The sequence below is a fragment of the Aspergillus ruber genome, assembly GCF_000600275.1.
Source record: "Aspergillus ruber CBS 135680 unplaced genomic scaffold scaffold00012, whole genome shotgun sequence".
NCBI lineage: Eukaryota > Fungi > Ascomycota > Eurotiomycetes > Eurotiales > Aspergillaceae > Aspergillus > Aspergillus ruber.
This window is the reverse complement of record NW_024467308.1, coordinates 425,488-452,233: the sequence shown is the minus strand read 5'-3', so window position 1 is coordinate 452,233 and position 26,746 is coordinate 425,488. Positions and strand designations below refer to the sequence as shown.

Here is a 26,746-nt window from a genome sequence, read left to right as displayed (position 1 = left end):
AAGAGAGAAGACACGATGAAATTAATGAACACAATGTGGACTCTTACTCGTATTGTCACGGTGGAGGCTGGGCCGGAAGGCCGGTGAGTTGCAATTCCGGTATTGATACGTATGGGAGTTGTACCGGAGAGTGGATAAGCCTAGTTTAGCCCCTGATCGATTCTTTGTTTGCCCCTGCAGAATAACACACTTTACTTGTAGTAGTGTGGTCCAAGTAGGAAAGGCTAATAAACAAGAGACTGGAAAGAGTAATAACCATGGCTAGATTGATCAATTGGGACGCAGCATCATACTGTACAGAGTAATGGGCGAAAAAGGGGCTCCGCGGATGCAAGGCAAAGCAGAGAGCAGCACTCTGATACTGTCCTGATACTCGTTATGAAGCTCTTCTCATAGGAATGTTTGTCCTTGCTCTCATGTATCTACTCCGTATGTACTCTGTCGATGCTCACTGACAGGACACGTTGAGAATGGTCCAGTAAACATCCGGAGTAACTAACGTAACCCACTAGCGAGCGGCCACTACAAGCCAGCGGCCACCCGGAGTATTGCATACAAAATGGCACTTCTCGGGACCTCGAAATCACAACTAAAGTTATAAGTGTTCTATTAAAGGCCATGACATCTAATATTGATGCATTGTAGAAGCCTCCTTGTTTTGTCTAGAACTTTTAGAATTCTTTTATCATCTGAAATATAGTGTTATTCCCAATACAGCTGTATTTAATGCTGTCTCTATGTATTGAAAAGAACTGAATATGTTATGGAATTTTGGGGTTAACCTCTGCTTGTGTACGTCGAAATAACTGATATTCCAATTTCCAGGCCCTACCAATGTGTTATTGCTGAGATATTGAGGTCTTAAAAAGTGCCATTTTGTATGCAATACTCCAGGTGGCCGCTGGCTTGTAGTGGCCGCTCGCTAGTGGGTTACGTTAACATCAGTTGGAGCCTCTGGAATAAGGTATCAAGGCATTAAGGCATTAAGGTATGCAGGGATGGATCGCCTCAGCTTACTCTACTACAATGAACGACAATACAATATCATAAGAGAGATTTATTCGTCTCGCCTAATGATCTTTATATTGAGCATCTAAGATCCTACCCTGACAATATCACTTCCCACTCCCAGAACTACTACCACTGCTATCGCTTTCCGCGGACGGAATCTGGACCACCCGGTGTTTTCCGCGGTTCCACGCTGACAGCTCAAGCGTTCCTGGTGCTTAATTCACTTTCCTTCAACAAGGCTTTCCAGTCCAGGTTGGAATTCGAACTGTCTTTCACCCATTGTCTTCAGTTGCTGGCTGCGCTGTCAATTGGTCGCTCTAACGCACCACAACACCAACTAGGAACTGCTTCTTCCTTTACTTCGGATCCCGGGTATAGCACCTTTAATAATGCCTTCTATCAACGGACTAGACAATCATGACGGTTCCAGAGAACTATGGCGACACTCGTCTCCACAAGACACCAAGATGTATGACTTCATGAAAAGAGTGAGCCAAAAGTATGGTGTCTCTCTTGACGGCTACCATGATTTGTGGCAATGGAGTGTCTCGGAGCCCGCTAAATTCTGGGAGGATGTTTGGCATTACACCGCTGTGAAAGCTCATAAACCATATGAAACGGTGAGCATGTCATACCCCCATGGCAATAACATTTCTTAACTAGAAGTCCACAGGTTTTGGAATCAGACCAGCAGCTCTTCCCCAGACCAGCCTTCTTTGCCGGTGGCAGGCTCAACTACGCTGAGAATCTTCTCTATCCAGCCAGCTCTCCCAATGAGAATGCAGTAGCCGTTATCTCCGCTACTGAGTTGGATCGTGAATATGTCTCGTGGAAAGAATTACGGGACCGGGTACGACAGTGTGCCAATGCCCTCAAGGAGGCTGGACTGCAGTCAGGGGACCGCGTAGCCGGTTTCCTCGGCAATCATGTCAACACTGTTGTCGCCATGCTGGCGACGACCTCCATAGGCGCTTTCTGGACTGGCGTTTCCCCTGACACTGGAGTTCATGCCGTGTTAGAGCGTTTGAGACAGATAGAGCCAAAGATTCTCTTCGCAGACAACGCATCACTATACAACGGTAAAGTCCACAGCGCTCAAGCCAAGGTCCAGCAGATTGTTTCTGATCTGCTGCTTCTGGAACGGCTGGTCGTGTTCGAGACAATCAAGTCTCATCAATTCGACCTTGCGGAGCTGCAGCCTCAGCAGGGAAAGGCTTATAGCTACGATGAGTTCCTGTCGACGGCTAGCAATCCATCAGCTCCGTTAGAATTTGCAAGCTTAGAGCCTGACCATCCAGTGTATATCCTGTACTCCTCGGGCACAACCGGGGCTCCGAAGCCAATTGTCCATGGTGCTCTGGGGACACTGTTGCAACACAAAAAGGAGCACGTTTTGCACTGCGATATCTGTCCCGGTGATCGCTTGCTTTATTTTACTACAGTTACCTGGATGATGTGGCACTGGCTTATCGGGGCTTTGGCTAGTGGTGTCACCATTGTCACCTACGACGGTTCTCCTTTCCGGCCATTCGATGCTGAAGGAGGAAATGGAGAGATGGCAATGCTGCGTCTCATCGATGAACTGCAAATCACACACTTTGGGACCTCTGCTAAGTACCTTTCTATCCTGGAGCAGGCGTCTCTAAACCCTAGGAAACATCCTTATCGACCAGTGACTCTACAGACTCTAAGGGCAATCTTCAGTACCGGCTCACCTCTTGCCCCTTCGACGTTCGAATATGTCTACTCATCCGTCCACCCTGACATTATGCTGGGCTCTATTACCGGTGGCACTGACATCTTGTCGTTATTCTGTGGAAGCTGTCCCATTTTGCCTGTTCACAAAGGCGAAATCCAATGCCGCTGTCTGGGGATGGCCGTTCACGCTTTCGATTATGCCGGAAAGGATATAAGCGCGTCTGCAGATCCAGGAGACCTTGTCTGCACGACACCATTTCCAGCCCAACCCGTCATGTTCTGGCCACCTGGCCCGGTGGGAGCGGAGAAGTACCGAAAGAGCTATTTTGACGTTTTCGGATCCTCGGTCTGGCACCATGGAGACTTTGTACGCCTCAACCCTGTTACATGGGGCGTAACAATGCTGGGTCGAAGCGATGGAGTCTTAAAACCCGCTGGCGTCCGGTTCGGCAGCGCAGAAATCTACAACGTCCTTCTCAAACACTTCGCAGAGGAAATCGAAGACTCGTTATGTATTGGCCGCCGACGAGAAGGAATCGACACAGACGAAATTGTCGTCCTGTTCGTGAAGCTAGCCTCGAACAGTCATGCTAATCCAATCATACCTGCGGAGCTTGCGGCACACATCCAGGGTACAATCCGCAAAGAACTGAGCGCGCGTCATGTTCCAGCTGTTGTGGCCGCTTGTCCGGAGATTCCTGTGACTTCCAATGGCAAGAAAGTCGAAAACGCAGTGAAGCAGATCTTGTGTGGATTGAATATTAAAATAGGAGCAAGCGTTGCCAATGCTTCTTGTCTTGATTGGTATCGCGCTTGGGCTTTACAGAATCCTTGATTTCTTTCGTCTTTGCTCTGCAATTTCCCAATAATGTATTCAACATATTGACATTGAATAGATAGATTGTACACCCATTAAAATTCATATCTTTCTAATCCTCTCAGCTTCATTACTCAGTAGAAGACTGTCTGAATTTCTAGACTGTCCGTTAATAACACAACGTTCCTCTGCCTTCCGGCAGCAACCTTGGATATATGTAAGCTAAGCGAACATAGATCTGAATACAAAATTCAAGTATAATAGTCCCGACTACTCGAAAGAAATCGCATTTTTGCAGGATCGTATCGAATTGTACCGCTTTCAAGTTCAACAAGGAGAAGAATGGACATGCGCTCGAACACAACCGATTAGATAAGCATACGGCAGAAGACTCCGGTCCGAATTGTTCTTGGCCGCCGCAGCGAACAAGTCCTCGTGCAGTTCTTACGCAAGAGGTGAGAAACTGCTTTAAACCTCTTGAAATTGTGATTTTGAAATATACTCGGAGCAATGCGTCCGTCTGTCTTGCGGGCCATCGAGTCCGCGAAGCCGTTGGCTCGCGTGCCTCGTTCAGTGTCCAGAAGCTTTTCTACGGTTAACCAGTCAACCGTCAAAGTAAATGAACATCATGCAATTATGCTTTTATCTTTTTCGGACGTTGTCTAACCAAAGCATCTTTTCTGAGATAGGACCCCGCTGAGTTAGATCAAATCACCACACTATCCAATGGAGTCCGCGTCGCCACCGAGTCTCTACCAGGACCCTTCGCCGGCGTTGGGGTCTACGTCGATGCCGGATCCCGCTACGAAGACGAGAGCCTGCGGGGTGTAAGTCACATCATGGACCGATTGGCATTCAAGTCGACCAAAAAGCGCTCGAGCGATGAGATGTTGGAGTCCCTCGAGGCGCTGGGAGGAAACATTCAGTGCGCTTCGTCCCGGGAGTCGCTGATGTACCAGTCTGCCAGTTTCAACTCCGCAGTGCCGACGACCCTGGGTCTGCTGGCTGAGACGATTCGGGATCCGTTGATTACTGAGGAGGAAGTGTTGCAGCAGCTGGCGACTGCGGAGTATGAGATTGATGAGATCTGGGTGAAGCCGGAGCTTATTCTGCCTGAGTTGGTGCATATGGCCGCGTATAGGGATAACACATTGGGTAACCCTTTACTGTGCCCAAGGGAGAGGTTGGGTGAGATCAACAAGGCTGTGGTGGAAAGGTACCGGGAGGCGTTTTTCAACCCCGACCGGATTGTCGTCGCTTTTGCTGGAGTTCCGCACGAGGAGGCCATCAAGCTTACGGAGCAATACTTTGGAGATATGAAGGCAAGACAGCAGGGTACTGGCCCCGTCCTTTCGGGCAGTGGTATTGACACCACGCTTTCGGATTCCGAATCAGCCGCGAGGGAGGGCCAGGTGCCTACAGTCCCTCAGTTCACTCCGTCATCAACGGTATCCAGCGGAGCTGCTTCGGAGTCAACAGAGTCTAGCTTCCTCTCGAAACTCCCGTTCCTGAAGAGCCTCTCTGGCTCATCGTACAAGAACAGCTCTGTTTCCCCTCTAGATCCTTCAATGGTTGAGCCATCAATGTTGGACTTGAACCGGCCTTCCTACTACACTGGCGGATTCATTGCCCTCCCTCCAATCCCTCCGCCTGCAAACCCCATGATGCCTCGCCTGAGTCACATTCACCTTGCCTTTGAGGCTCTCCCCATCTCCAACACCGATATCTACGCGCTCGCTACTCTCCAGACCCTCCTCGGAGGTGGCGGGTCCTTCTCCGCCGGCGGTCCGGGTAAGGGCATGTACACTCGTCTTTACACCAACGTCCTCAACCAATACGGATGGGTGGAAAGCTGCATCGCCTTCAACCACAGCTACACAGACAGCGGCATTTTCGGTATCTCGGCCTCATGCAGCCCCACCCGCACCACCGAAATGCTAGAGGTCATGTGCCGCGAACTCCACGCTCTATCCCAAGACAGCGGCTACTGGGCCCTGCAGCCCCAAGAAGTCAACCGCGCCAAGAATCAACTTCGCTCCTCTCTCCTGATGAACCTCGAGTCTCGCATGGTCGAACTGGAGGACCTAGGCCGTCAAGTCCAGGTCCACGGCCGCAAGGTCAGTGTGAGCGAAATGTGCCGTCACATCGAGGCACTAACAGTCGAGGACCTGCGCCGTGTTGCCCGCCAAGTCTTTGGCGGTGATGTTAAGAACCCCGGTCAGGGTACCGGGAAGCCGACAGTGGTGATGCAGGAGGGTGAGCTTGAAGGCTACAGGCTTCGGCCGTTCCCTTGGGAAGAGATTCAAGAACGGATAGCGCGGTGGAAATTGGGAAGAGTGTAGACAGTGGTTGGTCTTGGGCTCGGGTATGACATTTTCTTTACTCTTTTCTTAATCTGCACGGTTTGGTGTATTATATAGAGAAAAAGGTGTGGGTAGCGTTGTTGGCACGAATTACGGTATTTGATGTCCGGTGTACTGTATTTAGAGATGGCAATATGAATGTATACTACGCACTTGTTCTCCTCTCCCCTTATTCTTCTCCTATCAAGAACTCTGTTTTTGCCATCGTTCCTCGCCATCGACGTCATTACAACGAAACACTGTCGAACGGAATATATAAGAAAACAGAAATCAAGTATCGAACCCAGAGATGTTCGACTTTGCCTTTTATATCATCCATCCACGCATTGTTATTTCATTCTATCCATCTTACCTACATCATCAGAACCCATCAAAATGGGCTCAATCACATCTGGCCACCCAGGAAGTGTCAAGTACGAACATCCACATCTTCAATTATCACTTACTAACGCATCTGATATCTATCTGTAGCACCCGGAACAAAGCCATTCTCAGCATCTTCGCTGTAATGGCCGGCAGTTGGATGCTCTTCCGCGCTCAATCGCCGAATAAAGATGACGTGCTGTTGTCAAAGGCGGATGTTGATACTACGTTGAAGGGACAGACGACTAGGGGGAAGTCGGGAAGGTCCATGGCGCACCAAGATCAAGATTGATATTTTATTTGGTTTAATATAGCTATTTTTAGTGAAAATGTATTTAATATCAAACCCATGTGAAAATGACATGAAGTATTCATGACGATGCCTTGCCCTATTCACACCTAAGGCATAAAAACACCATTTTCTCAAAGCCCCGGAAAAAAGATATCTCGGTTTCCGGCAATCAATCTCCGTTCCCGAAAAAGACCGTCATCGAGTGCACAATTTCACCCACGAGCAGCCTGCGTCCACGTCCCTATATTAATTTCCATTCTGTGATTCTTCATACCATATTCTAAACAGAAACTGCCACAATGGTCAGACTTACCGAGGTTGAGGACGAGCACTTCGCCCAGGAGAAGCCTCAGACCACCAAGGACAATGTGCTTATTGCGACGGACGACGAGGAGGAGGATTTCACCGACACTGGTTAGTATACTACGTTGATTAGGAGTTTGGAAATTATACCCTTCATCCGCCCATATTGCAGCATTAAGCACGAAGACGTGCTGGTCACTCCCGCATTACCGAACAAAAACCACCAAAATTTCCAACACTCACGGCTAATCCTCGGCTACAAATGCAGAATCCGAAATCTCCAACGAAGACGAAATCGAAGTCGAGGGTGAAAACCTCAGCGACCGTCTCGCTGCCCTGAGAGACATGATTCCCCCCTCCGCCCGCCGCCAATTTTCCTCCTCCGTTTCCTTCGTCTCCTCGTTCACAAAGTCCAGCGTTCTATTCAGTGGTCGGGCACTGTGGGTTATCAGCACCACTGCATTCTTGTTGGGTGTCCCGTGGGCGCTTGCGTACGCCGAGGAGGAGCAATATGTGCAGTTGGAGCGGGAGCAGGGTATGATTCGGGGAGCAAATGAGGTATGTTCCGTCTTTTTTTTGGGGGGGAACATGTTTTCCGTGTTGAGTCGAGAAATGTCAGGCAATGTGCTAACAGGTTCACTTTTTAGATGCTCACTCCCGGTGAACAGCAAGCTAAGGAAGCTCAACCTACTCTGTAAACGATTCGGTCCAGAAATGAAGGTTGAATCAGGTGGAGAGACCAGTCGTGTCCCACCAATGCACGGCAATGTCATGATACGACTTGAAGAAACAAAAAACGAAGAAGAAAAAAAAAAAAAAAGCAACGCCAGCATGGATTCGGTTCAATTCGTTATGGTTTCACAGGATGGGATGTACAAAAACACGATGTACTTTTCTTATTTCCAATATGGGTCCTGGTCCGACTGTGCTCCGACATCTAGCCCATGTTTCTGTATAAAGCTACGGTTTGGACTGGATGCTCCCTGGGTTTTACACTTTGGCGCAGCGCAAAAAGAAAAAAAAAGATTATGGTTGGTTGAGGTTCTCCCCTGGTCCTGGTTCTCTTTACGAGTCTTTAGTTTGCTGGTCTCCCTCTACTTCTCCGTTGTTTTTCTCTTCCAGCATTTCCCGCCAGGCTCGGGTAGCTTGTGTATTTGTATAACCAATGTCCCTGTTATATTCTTTTTCTTTGTTTCATCTATGTCTTCTATCTACTTTTTTCATTGGTTTCATTTGCGTTGCTAGATAATGGATATGGATGACTTGATCTAACCATGGCTTTATGGAATGGCAATTTTGCTATACTCGCTATGTACTTGTAAATGGTCATCAATCATCTTGAACAAAATCGAATGGGTATCACGGCATATGTACTGAAAACGCAAACCTATCTACGCTGCTAAAACTTATCAAACCTCTCATTACCCTAGAAACAATCAGCATAAATCCTCACCAAAAGCCAGAATCAATTTCGGCGCAAACATACAGACTCCCTCGCAGCCTCCAAATGAAGTTTGAAATCGCGCCACATTTTCTTGATCTCATCCATCTGGTCCATCATAGCGACGGTCTTGACAGCGTATCTCGCCTTCCGCTTCTGGCTCCAGTGGCTGCGTTCGAGGATCTTTTCGTCTGAAAGATAGCCCTTGCGGTCGAGGTAGTCGACAACCCATTCGTTTAGTTGGTAGCGCCAGTGAATGGCGGGGTGGGCCATTTCTGCGCGGGCTTTGCAGTTTCTTTTGAATGTGAGTGTTAGGGGTCTTCTTTTTAGAATTAAGATAAAAATAGAGGTACGTACCGTCCCATGTAGAATCGAATATCCTCAAACGGAATAACATTGCCGTTACGGTCTTTTCCCCTTGTGCTCTCATCATCTTCGTCGTCTTCTAGGGCCTCCAGGGTATCCATAGAATACGCCTTCCCATAAAGCTTAACATCAAACGACGCCGGATGTTTTGACCGATTACAAGCATCACATGGATGATTATCGCTAGTCGGATACGAGGTTATCTCAATATACGGTCTTGCCATCAACGCCCTGTAAAAATCAAGATTCCACACAGTCGACATAACCTGCGAGCCTGTCCATCCCTTGACTTCATCTTCAACTTTAGTGAATGCTGCTTGGTACATGGCTGCTGAGCGGGGAAATGCTGGGTTTAGTTGGTTGAACACCATCCACTCGACAGTGTCTCGGAAGTATTCTTTTGTTTGCTTGTAAGCGTGTCGGGTGAATTCGAAGGGCATGTCTTCGAGGCCTGCTGGGACGCCTAGGGTGTCGTTCTCTTCGTCTTCTAGGACGAAGTCGTCGTCGTAGCGATCTAGGTCTTCGTTACTTGCGATTGCGGATTCAATATCGCTATTTTCTTGTTGGAAGTTGAGGCGAGTTTGGTAGTAGGCTGGGGATTGGTTTTCGTCTGATGATGCTTCTTCTTCGTCTTCTTCCTCCCCTGGTTCGGGTTCTGATTCTGGAATATCCTCTGATCTATCGCCAGTTCGTCTTCGTCGTAACATTTCTAGGTGCTGCTGTCTTTGGGCCCTCGCGGAATTGGCGAGTCGGCCGCGAGTACGCGTTTCTTTCACCACTGGAGTATTGTTAGTACAGCTCATTTATAGTCAATCGATTGGCCTACCAGAATCTTGGAGATCTTCTAGGTCCTCTTCTATATCCAGTTTATCCTGTCCTGGGCCTCGACGAGGCGTTTGAGGGTTCACAGACACTATGTTACGCCTTCGTCTTCGTGTCGGGATCACTAGTGGCTCATCCTCATCCTCGTCTTCGTCCTCCTTCTCTTCATCTCCATCATCATCGTCGTCGTCGTCGTCGTCGTCGTCGTCGTCGTCTTCTTCTTCTTCTTCTTCTTTTTGGCTTTTGAAGTCAGGCCCATCCTCCTTCTCCTCATCTTCGTCATCATCAAGGACAATGGTTGGTTTGGACGCTGCCCCACGTCTCAATTTGCGACGCGGCCGACTGACAACTTCATCTGCGTCGCTCTTTTCCTTCAACTGATTGGATTCACTTTCCGATTCTGCAGGCCTCTTGCGCTTCGATGCTCGGTTCTCATTCCTCGTGCGTTTGCTAGGCGCAATTCCCCGCTCACTGTCATCTTCGTCCACAGCTATTGCCTTCTTTTGCTTCCGTGCGGATCTCCCCTCCTTTTTGCTTTTACTATCACTGGAAGATGCAAGTCTGGACTCTTCCTCTTCTCCGTCTGTATCAGAAGATTTAACCGACGACGGAGACGATGGCCGCTGCTTCCGGTTCTTTTGGCCCTCTTGCTTCTTGAAATCCAGTCGTGTCCTTTCCGATCGAATTATGGACATAGATGGATGTCCATAGCGTAGTTTTGCTCGACGACCAGGGCTTCCTTGCGTATCTGGAGACGCAGCTCCTGCTGGGTTGAGGGATAGCCGCGTCTGCTTTGGCTTTCTTCCATACGTGCGGGGCATGGTTTGGTGTTTTTTGTGGTAAATGAACAGCTGAAATGATAGATAAATAAATGCTAAATAATTTGACTGTTATATTGACAATAAATGGTGTTACGTGGGAAAGTAGCATAATTTTTCGCCTTGGATCGCGAAGCTTCGCGTCGCGAGATCACGTGGCATAATATAACCAAATTGGAAATTGATGGCAGCAATTGAACAATAATATTTAGCCTATACAAAATGCCCGTTCATCTACTACGCCTGAAACAATGATTCTCATTCACCACCATCACAGCCTACCTCATCTCTTACACCCAAATTTTGTCTTTTGCGTTGTTTAACTTCTCCAGAACTATCGTCGTATCCTCATTACTCTCACCTGATGGCTCTGCAGACTTTTTTGCGAATATTTGGCCTGCGGGTAGAAAGTTCAGAAAGATAAGTCTTCTAGGTGTATGGCATCTACTCACACATATGTCGAGATTTCGGGCAAACCGCTCTGTCCGCTTAGCAAGTTCATTATCGGTGTTCTCTTTGGCACCATGCAAGATACACTTTGAAAACTGACCCAGCCCGCCGGTTGCTTTCTGTACTTCTTCAGCTGCTGTGCTGAGCCCGTCAGTTAAAGCTGAAGTCACACAATTGGCGTAGGTCTCACCGTGCCTCATGATATTACTTTGCGCGATGGCTCTTATTGGGTTGGCAAATACGACGCCGATGGCCAGGGGAGAATACACTAACTGGGTCTGCATCTTGTGGGTTGCTTCGTGGTTTCGAGGTATATCGTGAAATTAGTATAGAATCTCAAGACATGAGTTGGATAGGGCTTGTTTACTGGTGATCATGACGTACGGGGCTTTGTAGTTGGTTATGAAAACATTAGGAGCTTTTGTCCAACTCTTAGGGGCACAATTGGTCTATTGTTGCATCGATCAATTGAATGTATTCTGAGTGATTCGGGTCCGAAAGAGATTCGGTAGCCTGAAGTGTCTGGGGATAGACTGTACTCCGTATTTATGGTGTTATTAGAAACTACCTATCTGAGTGATTGGCAACTACTAGTGTCCTGTATATCAGTGAACAACTTACTTATCTGATTAGGAAATCAATTTCTTGGCCTTTTGCATAGTACAAAGTATAGTAACCAGAATTAAAGAGAAACAACAAAACAGTCAATACCCCCAATTCCTTCTCTCGCTTCTCATAACAGCATAGACATCATGGCCCTCCACATAAGTGGCAGGCGCAACTTTCCCAGAGATCAGTTTACCGCCATACCTTCCAGACGTCGCTTCACCAATATTCGACCTTAGAGGACATCCCCCTCTTGCTCTTCCAATAACCTTCAAATTACATTGATTATACCCCTTGCTCTTATATAATATCTGGTATAATACTCGTCCAAATGTATTCTCAAAAGCGTCTCGTCGCACTCTACGTTCTTTTAGGTGCGACCCTCATCAAGCCTACGGAATGCCTCTCCTCGAATTCACAAAGGCTATCGAATGGTTTGATCGGACTCAAATGCCACCCTCCTCACGCAAACCATCTCGACGGCGCTGCAAGAGCGGGTATCCAAACGATCGATCGACCTGAATGTGCGATTGCCTTAAGCTGTCTACCAGAAGGAACATATGGGCCAGCAATGCTTGATAACGAGCCGATACTGCCTCTGAATGTTACGATAACATTCTCCGAAGATGTAAATATGGATACATGGCGTTGCAAGAAGGAGCTAGTGGAGCTTCTCTTCGAGGCACGAGAAGACAAACAGGAAGTTGGGATATCAGTCACCCAACGACAAGTCGACCCGAGACGGCCAAGCCTCCTCCATTCCCGACAAGAAGAAGAAACTCCTAGGACAAAATCTGAAGGTCAGAGGTATCAAGGAATAGTCGAGTACCTTATGTCAACAGTCCAGCGCCGGGCCGTTCAAGCGGTAGGCTCAGTCAAGGAACGCAAGACAAATTATCAAGATGAAGTTGCGTCGCATTCCGCACGAAACAGCACGTCGAGCTTCTCGATGGACCTTAAGCAGGTTATACTCAAAAAACATCCGTTCAGCAACTACGTGACCCAGTGTGAGGAGAACTTCTGCAACGTGTATGATTTGCAGAGGATGTGTGATCCTAATAGCCGGATTCGACGCAAAGCAAAATATAAGAGTACCTGCGACTATTGCTATCCTCAAAGGAACAACGCCTTTATTAAGCACCATTGCGAAAGAAGGATAGAGAAGGAGATGCGGGCTTTCTATGGGATTTGTGCACTGCTTGCAGTTTCTATCGTGGTTGCTGTTATCTTATACGTGCTGCACCGTACGGGAAGACTGCTGAGAATAAATTGTCGGCTTATTCGGGGCATGCGCAGAAGCAAATTTTCAAGTAACCCTGTCACGAGCAACAAGTTCTCGTCAGCCGTTTTCTCTGATAGCCGCATTGGCTCGACAAGAAGATCAGAAGATACCACGATAAGCAACCAGGACTACGACGACTCAACGACATTCAGCGAGTTCCAACGCAAGTTCAGCCAGCTCGGGACTTCCTCCAGGGGATATCGCAAGCGGATTCAAGATGTCTTTGATATCGAGTCGCTAGAGCCTAGGAATGCCAATAATGAGGATTTAAAGGATAGGGTTTTTGTGCTTCCTCGGGCACCACATGCAACTGTACAAAGAGAATTTGCGGGTAATTTGAGTCGGGTACGGGGGGGGGCACGCCATTCCGGGCAGCCAGAGATGGAGGAAGTTCAGTCGGATGCTGTCCGTAGAGTGTTTCCGCATGACCAGAGTGTTTTTTAGAGGTTATATTGGATATTTGGAGATAGCATGGCTGCAAGAAATCTGTATGACCGTTGCAGTTTGTCGTGTCTTTAGGATAGCTTCGAGGTAGTTGATAATGATGGTTTTGAAATAGAATACATCGGGCTTATTGACAAGCAATCTGTCGTGATATCCTTCATGGTACCGTGAAGTTCGTTCAATCACGCTCATATACAGTCTGTATAAAGCCCTCATCACTCGTCTCGACGCAGTACTCCCAAGACAAAATCGACACCCCCTGAAAATAAAATATATATTTGCGCCTTTCATATTGCGCTATATTTCCGGCAACCCCTACTGCATGCACAGTATATCCACCTAAGCTCGCCTCCTTACCCTTCTTAATTCTCTGATCACCGCATGTCGCTGTCATAGCTAGGTCAATGCCATGTGAAAGCCGCGCAGCCGTGTTTGGATCTTTAGCCATGTCCACAGACCAGACGAGGATGTGCGGGGTGTTGGGACCGATAGTTATGGTACTCTCAGGTGCGCGTAGACGGTAGATGAGTCTGTTTGTTGACGTTTGAGTTGGTGCTGCTTGCGTTATAGAGCCAGGTTGTTCTCCGGGTGCAGATTCCGATTCTTCGTAGAGGTATTCTTTTTCGTAGGCTGGGGAGGTCGAGTATCGAGGGTGGAATGTTGCTAGTCCATGCGTAGTTCGGTTATTGTGTGTTCGGGTTATTCTCCAAGTTCCGTGTAGAGCTCGGAAGATGGCTGTGGATATTGCTGTTGCGGCGGGTGCGGTAGTTTTCTGATGCTGTTCGGAAGATAGAATACTTCGCAGGGAGTTGAGTGTAATGTCTCTGCCTGCCTCTGCTTTGACCGTACTTAGACATCCACCTGCGAATGTATAGCGGGCCGGTAGCACTGGTCCTCTTCTCTCTTCATCTCTCACATATTGCAGGAGTGGTGTCCTACCCATTCCGAGCTCCCTAGCAAACGACTCCATCAATCCCACGTAATCACCCATCGGAAACTGGCCGCGGTAAAGCTGCGGGTCTATATTCCTGAGGTCCCGGATCCGTTGCCTTTCTTCTTTTCTTTCCTTCACGCTTATATAGCAGTCACCTGGCTCCGCTCTGGCCCAGCTTGCTGCTACGTGCCGAGCTTGCATTTCCATGACGCCCCAATATGGTCCCCGGTAGAAGCCCACGAATCCTATGTCGGGGATATCTGCGTGCATGGTTCCCTTTCCATCTAGGACTAAGGGAAGGAATGGGTCTTTTTCGGAATACTCGAGTAAAGAGAGGACATGGCTTGGTAGGAACGAAAGGGAATTGTATGGGGTGAAACCGGTTGCCAACACGATGGCTACGACATCGTCCAGTGTGACCGCTTTGCCGTCCGGAAGGCTAATTTCGATTTGTGCTGAGTCAGAAGTCTGACTTCTGTGGACAGCACTGACCCTACCAATGGTGGGTGTGACAGCCCCAGATCGAACATATTCTGCGTAATCATTCCCAATAGAAACCCAAGGAGGCTGCGAGACTTCCTCATTGCCCCCTTTGATATTTCCAAACTTCCCGTAATCAACACCGAGTAGCGAGTACAAATAATCATTGGTTTTCTGTGCTTTCTGCGTCGGAATGGGCCCAAAGGCGTATTCAATTGGTCCCGGGGGTCGTCGAGATAGATCGTACATCACCAAGTCCAAGGGTATGAAAGATATAGTCTCATCGGTGGACGTATCTGTTGTCTCTCGAGGCAAATAAGCTGGTATCGTCCAGAATGGTCTGGTGCAAACATGATGCACCTCGTAAACTTGCTCTGCTGGTTCTTGGGCAAACTTGGACGAAGAAACGTGAAGAGCAACAGTCGAGGTGGCTTCAGTCCCTGACAAGCTCCCGCCTATGACGACTAATTTACCGCCGGTTCCATTGGATTTTTGTAGGAGGTGCTCAACGCTGTGTAGAGACGAGCTGTGGATAGTTTTATCCATGAACCCATCTAATCCAGAAATTTCTGGTATACTGGGTGACGCAAAGTAACCAGAAGCTATGACAAGGAGATCAAACTCTTCCGAGCGTATTTCTTGAACTTCATTCTTTTTATTGCGGCTGTTGGTGCCCATGGCATGCATTCAAGTAAGCCTTCAGCTTCATCAGAGAAACACGTATCAAGAAAAGTGCCAACACGAACCTTTCAGCCCATTGCACCGTCCATCGTCTCCCCTCTCCGTCTCCAACCCTCCGACTCGTCCGCACAATCCTCCGTCCCAATCTCAACACTCCATCCGGAAGAAACCACTCTGCATATCTTCCCAAGTATCTTCCCACCTGCCACGCCTGCGGAAACATAGGGACTTCCGTATCATCAAAGACAGATTCCCACGGCAGGTCCGAGAACGCAACGTTGAAGCGACTGAGATTCGTCCGCATGAACGGGTTCAATGGGCCAACAGTCGATTCATTTTGTCCGTGGGAGGTAGGCTCGGATTCATTATTCGTTGTTGTCACTGTTGGGCTGTTGGGCCAAAGACCGCCGATATCGTGTCGTTGTTCAAAGATAACCGGGGCAAAGGTTCCGTTAGGGTAGTCGTGGAGGAGCGTTTTGGCTGTGACGAGGCCTGAGGGGCCGGCGCCTGGTTGTTTGGGAATTTTTTTTTTTTTTCAGAAATGCAATCATACGAGTCAGGGACTTGGGCCTCACCTATTATAGCGATCTTCTTGGGCCCTGACATTTGGGTGAATGGCTTTCTTGACTGCGGTACCGTTACGGTCGATTTGGGGTACCTCTCCTTTGTCTGGCTTATGTGCTAGAATTCAGCCGGGCGGTACACATGACTCGGGTCAAGGTGCATGAACCATAGTTACAGATAGGTAAGCCGGTGTTCCTGCATTATTCCTGGCTGAATTTCGATCGGTGGAGATGTCGATATGTCAAGAGGGGTCGTCCGGATGCGGGGAAGGATTACAATCGATCAGATAAGGAACCATGTTGCAGGTACAAAGTCAATCGATAGCAAGATATATTCCTGAGTTGTACATGTATTCTGAGTGATATTACAAAGAAAAATCTATAAAGACAGTAGTAGTGGTGATACAGATGTGTGCTGATCTCTTGTACTCAAAATCAAGAGACATCCACACAAAAAAGAAAGGAAAAATCCAACGAATGTACTCCCGTACACTGGGTATATCCGACCAACACCGTCGCTGAGCAAAAATCACAATAGAAATGAACATATAGGAAAAGAGCAAAAAAGAAAGTACTGGCCCGAGCCGCGGATCGAACGCGGGACCTCTCGCAGATATGCTTGGGTTGTCTCCCTAAGCGAGAATCATACCACTAGACCACCCGGGCAGTGATGGTTGGTGACTCGCTCCGGTCACGCTTCATGGAAAGCTGAGCCGGCAGACCTTCCGTTCCAGGGGTTTATAACATGCCGCATGGACCAGGTGACGTCGATGCCAAGGGAGGATTTGCAGGATGAACAACAAAGGGGGTCCAGCGTTATCGTCATCATCGAGCTTGTCGGTGGAACAGCTGGCATGCCAATGCGAATGTCCCCCTGTCCCTGTCGTGGTGTGTCTCCATACTCCGTACTATCCTGTATCAAGAACCCCTGCACCTGGTGCCCTGTACCCTGTATGTCTGGAGGATCGTACATGAATGCATAACCGAGCCCGCACACCGGTCGTACGCCTATGAAGATATCTTGACTGAAACCCGATTGTTTTGGAACAAGTCGATGGAACAATAAGCAATCGAGAGAAGGGGGCTGTGAGAGAAAGAAAGGGAGGGTGCGAGAGTCGACCTCGCATGTTGCCGAAGGTAGATGTCGAGATAAGGTGTCGACTGGAAGATACGAGTCAAAAGAGGCCAAAGGATATCAATACACTCTTTCAAGCCAGGCAGACACCTGTATCTCCGTGTTGTTTTCGGTAGGGCGGAAAACATTTCCAAGCTCCTGCTCCGACACAAGGGCCTTGACATTTCGCTCCGTCAAAGGGTGTCTATGTCGGTTCTTCTGTTTGAGTATCTGTCGTTCTGCACGAGCAGATGGTGACAGCTTTGAGAGCGTATTTCGAAGGTGCCGGATGCCAGTCGTTGGGAAGGATGAGGATGGAATGTGAGGCGGACCAAACGGATCATCGGCTTTCCAGGGACCTTCGGAGGCGTGCGAGCGAACGCTTTTTTTGCGTTGCGAGCGAAATTTTGACATGACTATGACAGGCGGGTGTAAGGCGTGTTTCCGAGCCATGGTGACAGAGTAGATGGATGAAATGAGGAAGGAAAAGAGTAAAACGGTTGGTGGAAGTTAAGTATGAAGTCAAATGGCCTAGGCGCGCGGAGATCTTCAAGTGCGGGGCCTACCTTCTATATATATTCTAGAAGACTAAAAACAGTAAGACCCATAAGGCACCGCCAAGGCGAGGGATTCTTATGGGAGCCAAATGTTAGATTCGTGTGACCAGTTCTGCCGTTGATCTCCCACAAGACATCATTATGGGGAGAACTGCATGTGTGCAACTCCACTATGTATTTGGCAGATAGATAAACTCCTATTTAATATGGAGTATGTAGTTCTGTCACTCTATGCTCCGTAGTTTGTACACATGGCTGTCTTCCACGGGAAGAACGACTACGTCATTGTGAAATGTCGACGGGGCAGCGCTGATCTACTTGGGCGTGGAGCTCTATATTGGGCACTACTTTAGCAAATCAGTGAATGGATCATTGTCAAGTGCTCTCATAATCAACCACTTGTTTTCTAGTCAAGTGCTTAGCCACGCAGTATTTGTAAATAAAGATTACGCCAAGTGGAGGATACAGGCCCTTGCATGTGCTTTCTTCCCACTCCATCCCAGTCGCTCAGCCGTTTGGGTCAATTAAATAATTCCCAATCTTTCCGAGCAAAGCCTGCGATTCAGAAACCAGTCGCCAGGATCTTCCAGCGGCTTTTTAGCCATGCCTTGGCAAGGCCTCCAAATATCCCAGGGGACAGTCAATGGACGTTGCACTGGAGGTCTTGGCCATCGAACAAGAAGATGCCTACAGATTCAATAGCGTCACGTCGAGGAAGCAGTTTGAAGTAGTGCATACACTTGGCGTTTATGATCTACGCTACCTGTCCTCAAGCAGCTTTGTCAGCTGTCTCGAGTCACTATGTGAGATGTGACTGTATTGCTACTTCGAATTAGTAATAGAATTGGTCAATAAGCCGTTGTCGATATAGTATTCTTAGTTTCGAATACGACTGGATATGCATGAGTAACAGATTAGGATCTCCTGAGGAAGATGTTGCAAGGCGGAATTATCCGAGTCATGAACATCTTCCGCTTAGATATTTGACCAAATATTTACAACAGTATATACAAGTTCTGGAAAGCCCTTTTTTTTTTTTTTTTTATACAGCTAATAGGTGTATGCGGTAGACTGGGTGTATATGTATATATGTGATGGCGAGAATGTTAACCATAAAAAAAAAAAAAACAAATATATATACAGTCAAACTTTATTAAGACGATACATTCTTTACAGCTGCTACTATCATTCTAACGCAGGCATCGTCTTACTGGGGGTACTTTATATAGCAAAAAGGGCATCGGTGCAAGTGAATAGTATCGGCTAAGTGCGAATATTGGCTTAACGAATATCGTCCCACCGGGGTTCAACTGTAGATATATATATATATATTGAATTGCTAGCTGAAAAGCACCATGAGCACAGTCGCGTATTATTTTTTGCCATACCGTGGTGCATTAAAAAAGTGTTGTTATGAAATCGAAGGAGAAAAAAAAAACTTGGGCTCAGCCGGGAATTGAACCCGGGACCTCTCGCATTCAAGACTAACCCAAAGCGAGAATCATACTACTAGACCACTAAGCCGTCTCAGGCCACTCGACCACGGAGTGGTGATGATTAAAATTTATCAATTTGTAACTTATATACCTAACTAAGCAAGCTTCATAAATACATTTAAGCGAATATTACTCATTTATTTACATCGGATAGTTTATATTCTTTATTGTCAATTCTTAACTATTTTTATTTCAAGCCACAATATCATCTTGAATCATTGTCCATGTCGACTATACTTACTACCTAGTCAGGCTTCCCACGGATACGGAGCCGTAAACCGTAGAAACAGACATATGGAGGAGAATTCACCGTCTTCCAAATATTTCTTCTAATCGAATACTAAGCAAAATGTTTCAATGGTGGGCCTCACCCGAAGAATGAAATGAAATCGAGCACCCGAGCTGAAGTCGCTCCGACGATCGCTGCGCCGATGAACATAAAAGAATCCCACATTGCCGATTCAGCTCTTCACCATAGAATTTTCTCTTGATCGGGTACGTACGGCCATGGCGACAGACGAAACGACTCCAATCCTTCAAAACCATACTGAACCCAAATCAAAAGGCCTTGGAAAACTTGCGATCGCAACTGCACTTTTCGGTACTTATACTTCCCTGAACCATGGTAGTGGGACCGCAATCTGACAAGAGTAGGTGTCTTCCTGGCAAACATCGATGATTCCTTCGTAACCGCTATATACGGGGAGATTGCGTCGCGATTCCAGCATCTCCAGGATGCATCCTGGTTACTGGCAGGGTATAACCTGGGGTATTGTGCGGCATTGCCGGTAGTAAGTCCCACTGAGACTCCTTTTGATTGAGCATATGACGTTGACGGTGACAGCATGGTCGGTTAGGTGACATTTATGGCCGAAAAACGCCATTGTTGGCGGCTTATGTTCTGTTTGGTCTTGGATTAGCTGTTTCGTAAGTGTTTTTTCCAGGGTACTATAGATCACGATTTAATTTGTCGAACAGAGGCTCCGCGTTCTCCCTATGGCAGATTATCATTGGAAGAGCGATAACAGGCATTGGCAGTTCGGGCATGGTAGGCCTGATATCGGTCGTGATCACTGGTATGCTTGTCCAGTCTACTTGACCCCGTTGACGACTGACCCTGTAAGATACATCGACATTGGAGCAAGTAGCTGTCCTGAGAAGCTATGTGACCGTCGTCGCCATCGCAGGGTATAGTTTGGGAGCCCCCTTGGGTGGAATCTTAGCGGATCTCGTGGGCTGGAGAATGTCATTTGCAGGCCAGGTGCCAATCGTCCTAATCTGCCTGCTCATCGTCACGCGGGAGATTCCATCCTCACCATCGCCACAAGACGAGGAAGCAGCCGAAGTCAACAATGGTGATAACCACGCAAACGAGGAAGACCCCAGTGAATTTCCGCCAAAAATGGGGCTGCACAAATTCGACGTTCCCGGCCTTCTCGCTTTTCTCACCACGATCATCACGTTCCTCCTCTTCCTAAACCTAGCCGGTCAAAAGCTTCCTTGGACACATCCAATAGTCCTCACTATCGCAGCTATTAGCGTCGCCTCTGGAACACTCTTCTTCCTCATCGAAACAATCTGGACTTCTAGTCCATTAATTCCCTTATCGCAAATCTGGAAAAACGGCGTCGCACCATTCTGCCTAGGACAAGTATTCCTCTTCATCGCATTAGTTGGCCTAGTAGCTCAAATCCCCTCCTTCTTTGTCCGCACGCAATCAACTACGAACACAAGAGCAGCCGCACATCTCATCCCGTTGACAATTGGTTGTGCCGTGGGTGGGTTGCTCTCGGGGCAAATTATTAACAGAATGCACCGCTATAAGCCGCTCTCCCTTTTCTCTATATCATTGAACACGCTCTCGCATCTTCTCATCTTTTTTGCATGGCGACATGGCGCAAGCACCTTTTCTTCGCTGGTAGTGTTTATTACCGGTCTCGCCCACGGCCTCGTCATCTCAACACAGTTCATTGGGATGTCTGCGCGCGTAGAGAAAAGCATGGTTGCATCGTCTGTGAGTGCGTATTACCTGTGTCAGGAGTTGGGGATGATTGGGGGAGCTTGTTTGGATGGTGCGGTTGAGGGGGGTGTTTTCAGTCACTTATTACGAAAAAATGGACTGAAAAGCGATGTGAGTGCTTCGTTTTCCATAATTTGTATTCAGTATTCTGCACAGGCAGCTAATAAGGAGACAGATGGTGAAGGGGGTGTTGAATGATAATCGGTTCGCTGTTAGGTTGCCCGTGGAGATTCAGAGGGTCGTGGTGGACTGTTATCTTTGTGCTTTTCGGTTTATTCCTGGTACGTATCACCTTAATATTATGTTGGATGTAGGCTGACTGAAGATATAATAGTGCTGTCTACTTGCAGCTGTGTAGTAGCGCTGGTTCTAATCGCATCTCAGAAGGAGAAGAAACTTCGGTAGGCAGTTGTCGGCCTTGATATTATTATTAATATTACCGTAACATTAAACAGAATCATAAAACATTAGAGAAGCATTAAACATAAGAGTCATTACCGTCCACATCCCCAAATACGCCGTTTATAACTCAAACATGTACCACATTTAAAAAAAGAAATCATGAAATCAACAGGTCCCTGACACTCATACCCATGCGCTTGCTGGTACCTTGACTCTCATGGTTACGAGACTCCGAGCTAGCGTCTGTGACCTTATCAATAATCGAATCCAACGTCCCGCGACGATCCTGATTCAGCATCAACAAAGCCGCAGAAGCCTCGTGGTCAACATCTGCATTGTTTTGCTGTGGCTGGAGCGCTGGAGAGGTGTTGGTCGAGGCAGGCCATGATGGATGGTGTTCTGGGCGAGATGGCCCCAAAGCAGGACTGGGGAGAATGCTCTGGGCGAACTCGTAGGCTGTACTCATGGAGGGAATGCGAGTGCGAGGTGAAAATGATGGAGAAGTGTCAGGGATTTGAGTGTCTTCCGGGAGGAACTCTGGTGACGCTGAGGCGGAGCGTTCGCTGCCGGCCATTTCTGCGAGAAATTCGGGGGATGTTAGTGAGGGCGGGCCTGGGGGGAGACGCGAAAGTGTTGTTCCTCCCGCAGACTTGAGATCTTTGATGCATTGTTCCAGGTAGTTGACATAGTCGATGCTTGCCTATTTACTGTAAGTCTCTGAATCAAATGTAAAGCCTGTAAATGCACTCACCTGTAAGATAGCAAGTTTATGCATCTCCTGGCCCGTACAAGCAGGAATCATATCCTTCAACGTTGTAAACTCCTCATTCATCTTCGACCTCCGTCTCCGTTCAATTAAGCTATGAGCCGTCTTCCTCGCAATCTTCCGTCCAGCCGCACTGGTGGCAGTAGGTTGTTTCTTCTTGTTACCACTGGCGGGTGCAGCAGCATTTGCGTTTGTATTACTCGATGGCGCCGCCTTGTTCGACTCTCTAGATGCTTTCCCACTGCTAGCTTGTCCCGACTTCGTCGATGGACTCGGCTGCGTCTTGGGTTTCATCTGGATGATCTTGCGCGTGCGAGTGGGGGGCGGGGGCAAGTCAAAGTCCTCCAGGGGACGCTTGGTGCCAGAAGTTTGCTGACGAGTGTTGGTGCTCCGTCCCAAAGCCATGAATTCAGGGGACGCGGCTGGAGATGCAGGAAGGTGGTCTGCTGCTGCAGTTTTGGAGGATCTTTTGTTGGCACCAGTCGTGTCGAAGGCAGCGGGGGGTAGAGCAAAGACATCTGTGCCCTCGAATGCGGGTTGATCTTTGACGATGAACTCTCCAGACATGGAGGGAGTTGGGGGGAGACGAGAGCGAGACATTTTGGAAGAATCGAGGACCGCGGGAGGGAAACCTGAAAGATGTAATATAGTTACGTACGACTGGGGTGTATCAAAACAAGCTAGCCTAGTAACAGAGGTAGGGTAAGTATATCTCCTGATAAGTTGATAATTATATTCAATATACATACCTATTGTAGAGCCACTCGACAGCACAGTAGACCTAAGGTAGGAAAGATGAAGAAAGCCATGGCGGATAGGACTTTTTAAAAAGTAGATGATACACGTGCAGCTCCGGGTTCAGGACAGAGGGAAAAGCGCAATCTGGAGACACAGCTCAAAGTGTCGCGTGCTTAACCTCGCCCACGCGGAGGGGATCTGGCTTCTGATTGGCCAAAATATGATCGAGGGAAAGTGGAGGGACTTTCTTCGTGGGGGAATTAAGGCCACTAATTGGTCAATTCAATTGCCTCTAGGCCGCTTAATTCTATGCCTATTTATTACCACTGTTACTTTACTTTGTCCGGAAGACAATATCCACGAAAAACACAAGGAGCAATTCAACTTTATCAGAATGTTATTTCCGTTGGGATGGAACCCAATCAGAGCACCACGCTCACACTCTCCCGGCTCCCTCCGTCTTCCCTCCAGGCACAGCATCCAGGCACGTGCTCGGTCTCGTGATAGCTTACCTCCTATTCGTTCTGCTCTCACGTTAATCTAACTTACCAGAAACGCTCCATTACTTCATGTGCTACCAATTATTACTACAATCTGCAAGGGATCCAGCGGGTATACCAATTGCATACAAGTATTAAATGACGTAGCAGGCGGTATTTAGTCGTATATGCTATGCGTGTCTATTTAATGACATATCTACATATTATGTGTATCGTCCAAATTAACAGCCAAACACCCTCTCAAGCAGAATCTCCCCAAAGTTCGCTTCCACCGGCGACTCGTCCATCCGCAGGATCCTGTTTCCAGACTTGGCGTTCAACCATAGCCCGTGATCACTCGGACTCTCCTCTTCCCCTTCAACCTTATTCCGATTCCGCCGGTCCACAACGCACATCCCCCGCGTCCATTGGCCAGTTGTGTCGATGCGGATATCCTCTGGCGAGGCGGCAGATGGCTTCCAGCCTGCATCCGCCGCTGTCAATGCATACCACACACAAACGGGATCATGCAAGCTCAGCTCCGCCGCATCGCCCTCGTTTCCGGGACTCAAAGTCTCAACGGTGTGGAAGCTGTGTGCCATAAAGGCTGACACCCATTCGGCCAGTGGAGAACCTTTCTCTAGGAAAGGGGTGACTGCTTGCCGGAACTGACCTCGTTTAACTCCGTGACGTTCGGTGATGTCGAGAGGGAATATGCGAACAGTAAGCTGCTTGCTGAGTTGAGTGGGGTACGGTGGAAGACTGAGGGTGCCTGTGGGTGGGAGAGTAGTGTGTGGCCGGGGCGAGGTGAGAGCGTAAACCCGTGCGGCTGCAAAGGCATCGGCGTATGCATTGAATTCACCTACCGGGGTGACCTATTTCAAGATGTTCAATATCCAACTACTTACTTCGGAAAAAGGAAGAGCTTACATTGCCAGGCATGTTCACAGCTCCACCCATGACGACGACCTCCTTGGCGCGTAGGAAGGTCTCTGGGTCTGCAGAAGCAGCCAATGCTAAATTCGTCAAGGGACCAATAGCGACAATTGTGATAGTTTCGGGATCATTCTCCGCCAAGACACGGAGGATCTCTTGGTGGGCGGGGCGTTTGGAGGGGACAAATGATCGTTGCGATACGTTTCCTCCTGTCGGCACGGTGTCGATGACAAGGTCGTCCGCAGTTGGATCAAAGAGGTGCTCCCAGGTCTCCTTGGGTGTGAGGTGAGGGTGCTATAAAGTGCAATGGTCAGTCAATGTTGGGCGAGCTTGGGTCGGTGTTAGACTTACACTAGCGTGTATTCCACCGAGTCCATCCCGTCCGTCTGGTGCCAAGTTAGCAGCTATATATCCAAATGTCCCAATTCTTTCAAAAAAAGATACGTACGAAAATAATCGGCTAACATCTTCTGGGCCTCCAACGGATCTTCAGCACCCACTGCCACGACCGGTTTGAAAGCCCGCAAAGCCTCAAATCCTTCGTTCAGCCCTTGTTCACGGCGCCATTCTATTTCACGTTCGAGGATATGGAACATTGATATAGTATTGCGAAGACAGCTAAACGTGGAGAGCGTTAGTCATTGTGACAAGAAGATCGACAGATTGCAAGGTCTTTCGACTCACCTCCGCACTTCGATGTTACCAAAGGTCAACGAAATGAGCTGGATTTCGACCTCTTCCTTCTTGGCCGAAAGGGCCAGCAAGAGGGCAAGGATATCATCGATACCCTATTTTCGTGAATTAGTATTGGTATTGTATGCAATTGAATCTTGATGGTGGCGTCAAGTGGGATGGATCGAGGGGCGAGATGACTTACCGGATCGGTATCGATAATGATCTTTTGCGAAGGCATATTCTGAATTGTCTGCGTATGCCGGATGTCTGCTGTTAAAAACCCGTCTCGATACTTCTGTAGGACCAGTAAAACCCGTTAAGTTGAGAACATGAAGGAAGAAGAAAGGAAGAGACAGAAGAAGAGGGGACCAAATGTCAAGTCTTGGCGTTGTTATCATCGTTTCTCCACTCTGGAGAGGTGATGGAGCATGGAGAAGAGAGCATCTACAGAATATCTACGACGAGTATAGTACATGCTCAATGAAACGGTTAAGAGAAGAGGAACCAAAGGAAGTATGCGATTCTAATGTTAATTTCTTTTTCTAGTAAGATAAAAGCGCACCAATTGAATGGCTGGTATGAAAGTATTGAGTCCTGATTTCTCAGGTGTAAGGGGACCGTCTGTCGAAGGGCCTCACATTGTCCCAAAATGGTTATTGGAATCGAGCATAGGTAACTACGATCCCTGTGCTCTAGATGCGTCGGATTTACACAGCCGGACTTGAAATGGGATTCATTCCATTGGTAAACCCTCGTGGCAACATATAATCTCCTGCAAGGGATCGAGATCTGGTTGAGTGTTAGGGACGTTGACGCACAGAGATGCAATTAATAGTACAATAGTACAAATATACTCCGTGGAGTACTCTATATAGATCGCTATGTGAATGTGCACAGAAGACACAGGCCAAGTCAATCTGGAGTGATTCCTCCGTAGTCCCTGCGCAAAGAGCACAGCTCCCTATGTATTCCAAAAAAAGCAACAGATGGTCCCTGACGTGCTGCAGATCGAGACATTCCAACCATCGGAGAAGAACATTTGAGCAGTTCCGGGAGACGTGGCCTCTCCTTTCTTTCCTTGAGAGATCTTAGTAGTTACTGTTTCTACCTGGTATTTTCTATACGCCGTTGCCGGCAATAGAGCAAGACTTTAACCCCTGATGTCTCCATAGCAGTCGTAACTTCCAGTGTACTCCGGATTACATAGACATAGTACGGAGTAAACTCTACACAGAATAACAGTGTCTGAGTATGAATCAAACATACGGGGTAGTTTAGAGCCGAAAATGAACATAATCTATTTCTTAATCCAGCATAAGCCATGCGATATTGCACTAATAATGCCCAGAGTCACTGTTCATCCTTTCATTCACTGTGCGGGTGGAGCATAATTTCAGACCACATCTCCAAGTCAAACTGTCCTCTTCTGCCTCTTCCTCCTTCCTTTCTTTCTCCTTCCCTTCTCCATCCTCTTTCCATTGTTTCCCTCTTCACTTTTTCCTTCCCTCTTAATTCATCTTTTGTTGTTGCTTTCCATTATTTCCCTCTAAACTTCCGGAGAACTCCTGTCAGTCCTGATGCTTTACTGATCGGCGCCCCCGTCCTATCTCCGGCCGCAACGCGACTGACCTCACTTCTTACCACGACCCTCCCCAAAATACCAACTCACCATCTTTACATTAATACCTCATAACAATCGTTACGATTCGAGATAACAGGTAGCGGTGCTTTTTGACGGCCCTGGGATTAAGAGTCCCGTTCCCTAACCGACCGGTGTCCGAGGCCCGCGAGGCCAATCTGGCCTTTTTGCGACTCTTAACTGCCCCGTC

The 26,746-nt window shown here is 48.0% G+C and overlaps 12 protein-coding genes and 2 non-coding genes across 14 annotated transcripts; 6 read left to right on the top strand and 8 right to left on the bottom strand.

Annotated features, from left to right (window-relative positions):
- Positions 1–1,400: 1,400 nt before the first annotated feature.
- Positions 1,401–3,544, top strand: EURHEDRAFT_455796 (acetoacetate--CoA ligase family protein; the record flags this gene model as incomplete). The annotated part of the gene is made up of 2 exons (XM_040784300.1): positions 1,401–1,631; positions 1,685–3,544. The coding sequence occupies 2 exons, from the start codon at positions 1,401–1,403 to the stop codon at positions 3,542–3,544; spliced, it is 2,091 nt and encodes a 696-aa protein (XP_040639121.1).
- Positions 3,545–4,036: 492 nt separating this feature from the next.
- EURHEDRAFT_402618 (mitochondrial-processing protease subunit alpha) lies at positions 4,037–5,868 on the top strand (the record flags this gene model as incomplete). The annotated part of the gene is made up of 2 exons (XM_040780152.1): positions 4,037–4,141; positions 4,216–5,868. The coding sequence occupies 2 exons, from the start codon at positions 4,037–4,039 to the stop codon at positions 5,866–5,868; spliced, it is 1,758 nt and encodes a 585-aa protein (XP_040639120.1).
- A 396-nt stretch (positions 5,869–6,264) lies between these two features.
- On the top strand, positions 6,265–6,544 carry EURHEDRAFT_377504 (uncharacterized protein; the record flags this gene model as incomplete). Its single annotated transcript, XM_040778975.1, has 2 exons — positions 6,265–6,302; positions 6,361–6,544. 2 exons carry the CDS (start codon positions 6,265–6,267, stop codon positions 6,542–6,544), a joined length of 222 nt encoding a protein of 73 aa, XP_040639119.1.
- Positions 6,545–6,728: 184 nt separating this feature from the next.
- Positions 6,729–7,639, top strand: EURHEDRAFT_412243 (mitochondrial import receptor subunit TOM22). The gene is made up of 3 exons (XM_040781856.1): positions 6,729–6,958; positions 7,116–7,405; positions 7,495–7,639. Exons 1-3 carry the CDS (start codon positions 6,844–6,846, stop codon positions 7,543–7,545), a joined length of 456 nt encoding a protein of 151 aa, XP_040639118.1. The 5' UTR covers positions 6,729–6,843; the 3' UTR covers positions 7,546–7,639.
- Positions 7,640–8,312: 673 nt separating this feature from the next.
- EURHEDRAFT_455856 (uncharacterized protein) lies at positions 8,313–10,297 on the bottom strand (the record flags this gene model as incomplete). Its single annotated transcript, XM_040784308.1, has 5 exons — positions 8,313–8,583; positions 8,646–9,432; positions 9,481–9,637; positions 9,770–9,973; positions 10,079–10,297. The coding sequence occupies 5 exons, from the start codon at positions 10,295–10,297 to the stop codon at positions 8,313–8,315; spliced, it is 1,638 nt and encodes a 545-aa protein (XP_040639117.1).
- A 234-nt stretch (positions 10,298–10,531) lies between these two features.
- On the bottom strand, positions 10,532–11,184 carry EURHEDRAFT_412241 (uncharacterized protein). The gene has a single exon (XM_040781855.1). It carries the CDS (start codon positions 11,026–11,028, stop codon positions 10,585–10,587), a length of 444 nt encoding a protein of 147 aa, XP_040639116.1. The 5' UTR covers positions 11,029–11,184; the 3' UTR covers positions 10,532–10,584.
- Positions 11,185–11,369: 185 nt separating this feature from the next.
- Positions 11,370–13,165, top strand: EURHEDRAFT_58047 (uncharacterized protein). The gene has a single exon (XM_040787590.1). It carries the CDS (start codon positions 11,682–11,684, stop codon positions 13,074–13,076), a length of 1,395 nt encoding a protein of 464 aa, XP_040639115.1. The 5' UTR covers positions 11,370–11,681; the 3' UTR covers positions 13,077–13,165.
- An 89-nt stretch (positions 13,166–13,254) lies between these two features.
- On the bottom strand, positions 13,255–15,777 carry EURHEDRAFT_402614 (uncharacterized protein; the record flags this gene model as incomplete). Its single annotated transcript, XM_040780151.1, has 3 exons — positions 13,255–15,154; positions 15,237–15,678; positions 15,747–15,777. The coding sequence occupies 3 exons, from the start codon at positions 15,775–15,777 to the stop codon at positions 13,255–13,257; spliced, it is 2,373 nt and encodes a 790-aa protein (XP_040639114.1).
- Positions 15,778–16,310: 533 nt separating this feature from the next.
- EURHEDRAFT_t80 lies at positions 16,311–16,400 on the bottom strand. The gene has a single exon. It is a non-coding gene; the product is annotated as a tRNA-Pro (tRNA).
- A 529-nt stretch (positions 16,401–16,929) lies between these two features.
- On the bottom strand, positions 16,930–17,262 carry EURHEDRAFT_515290 (uncharacterized protein; the record flags this gene model as incomplete). Its single annotated transcript, XM_040786358.1, has 1 exon — positions 16,930–17,262. The coding sequence occupies one exon, from the start codon at positions 17,260–17,262 to the stop codon at positions 16,930–16,932; it is 333 nt and encodes a 110-aa protein (XP_040639113.1).
- Positions 17,263–18,846: 1,584 nt separating this feature from the next.
- EURHEDRAFT_t79 lies at positions 18,847–18,929 on the bottom strand. The gene has a single exon. It is a non-coding gene; the product is annotated as a tRNA-Pro (tRNA).
- A 622-nt stretch (positions 18,930–19,551) lies between these two features.
- On the top strand, positions 19,552–21,326 carry EURHEDRAFT_455459 (MFS general substrate transporter; the record flags this gene model as incomplete). The annotated part of the gene is made up of 6 exons (XM_040784273.1): positions 19,552–19,692; positions 19,746–19,828; positions 19,880–19,977; positions 20,026–21,032; positions 21,082–21,202; positions 21,256–21,326. Coding segments are annotated over 6 exons (1,521 nt in total), but the record flags the coding sequence as incomplete, so codon positions are not given.
- Positions 21,327–21,480: 154 nt separating this feature from the next.
- EURHEDRAFT_515289 (HLH-domain-containing protein) lies at positions 21,481–22,689 on the bottom strand (the record flags this gene model as incomplete). The annotated part of the gene is made up of 2 exons (XM_040786357.1): positions 21,481–22,023; positions 22,075–22,689. The coding sequence occupies 2 exons, from the start codon at positions 22,687–22,689 to the stop codon at positions 21,481–21,483; spliced, it is 1,158 nt and encodes a 385-aa protein (XP_040639111.1).
- A 765-nt stretch (positions 22,690–23,454) lies between these two features.
- EURHEDRAFT_412238 (putative nucleoside hydrolase) lies at positions 23,455–25,324 on the bottom strand. Its single transcript, XM_040781854.1, has 6 exons — positions 25,120–25,324; positions 24,927–25,030; positions 24,691–24,860; positions 24,594–24,628; positions 24,237–24,536; positions 23,455–24,181 (listed from the first exon to the last, which is right to left on the bottom strand). Exons 1-6 carry the CDS (start codon positions 25,153–25,155, stop codon positions 23,549–23,551), a joined length of 1,278 nt encoding a protein of 425 aa, XP_040639110.1. The 5' UTR covers positions 25,156–25,324; the 3' UTR covers positions 23,455–23,548.
- Positions 25,325–26,746: the final 1,422 nt, after the last annotated feature.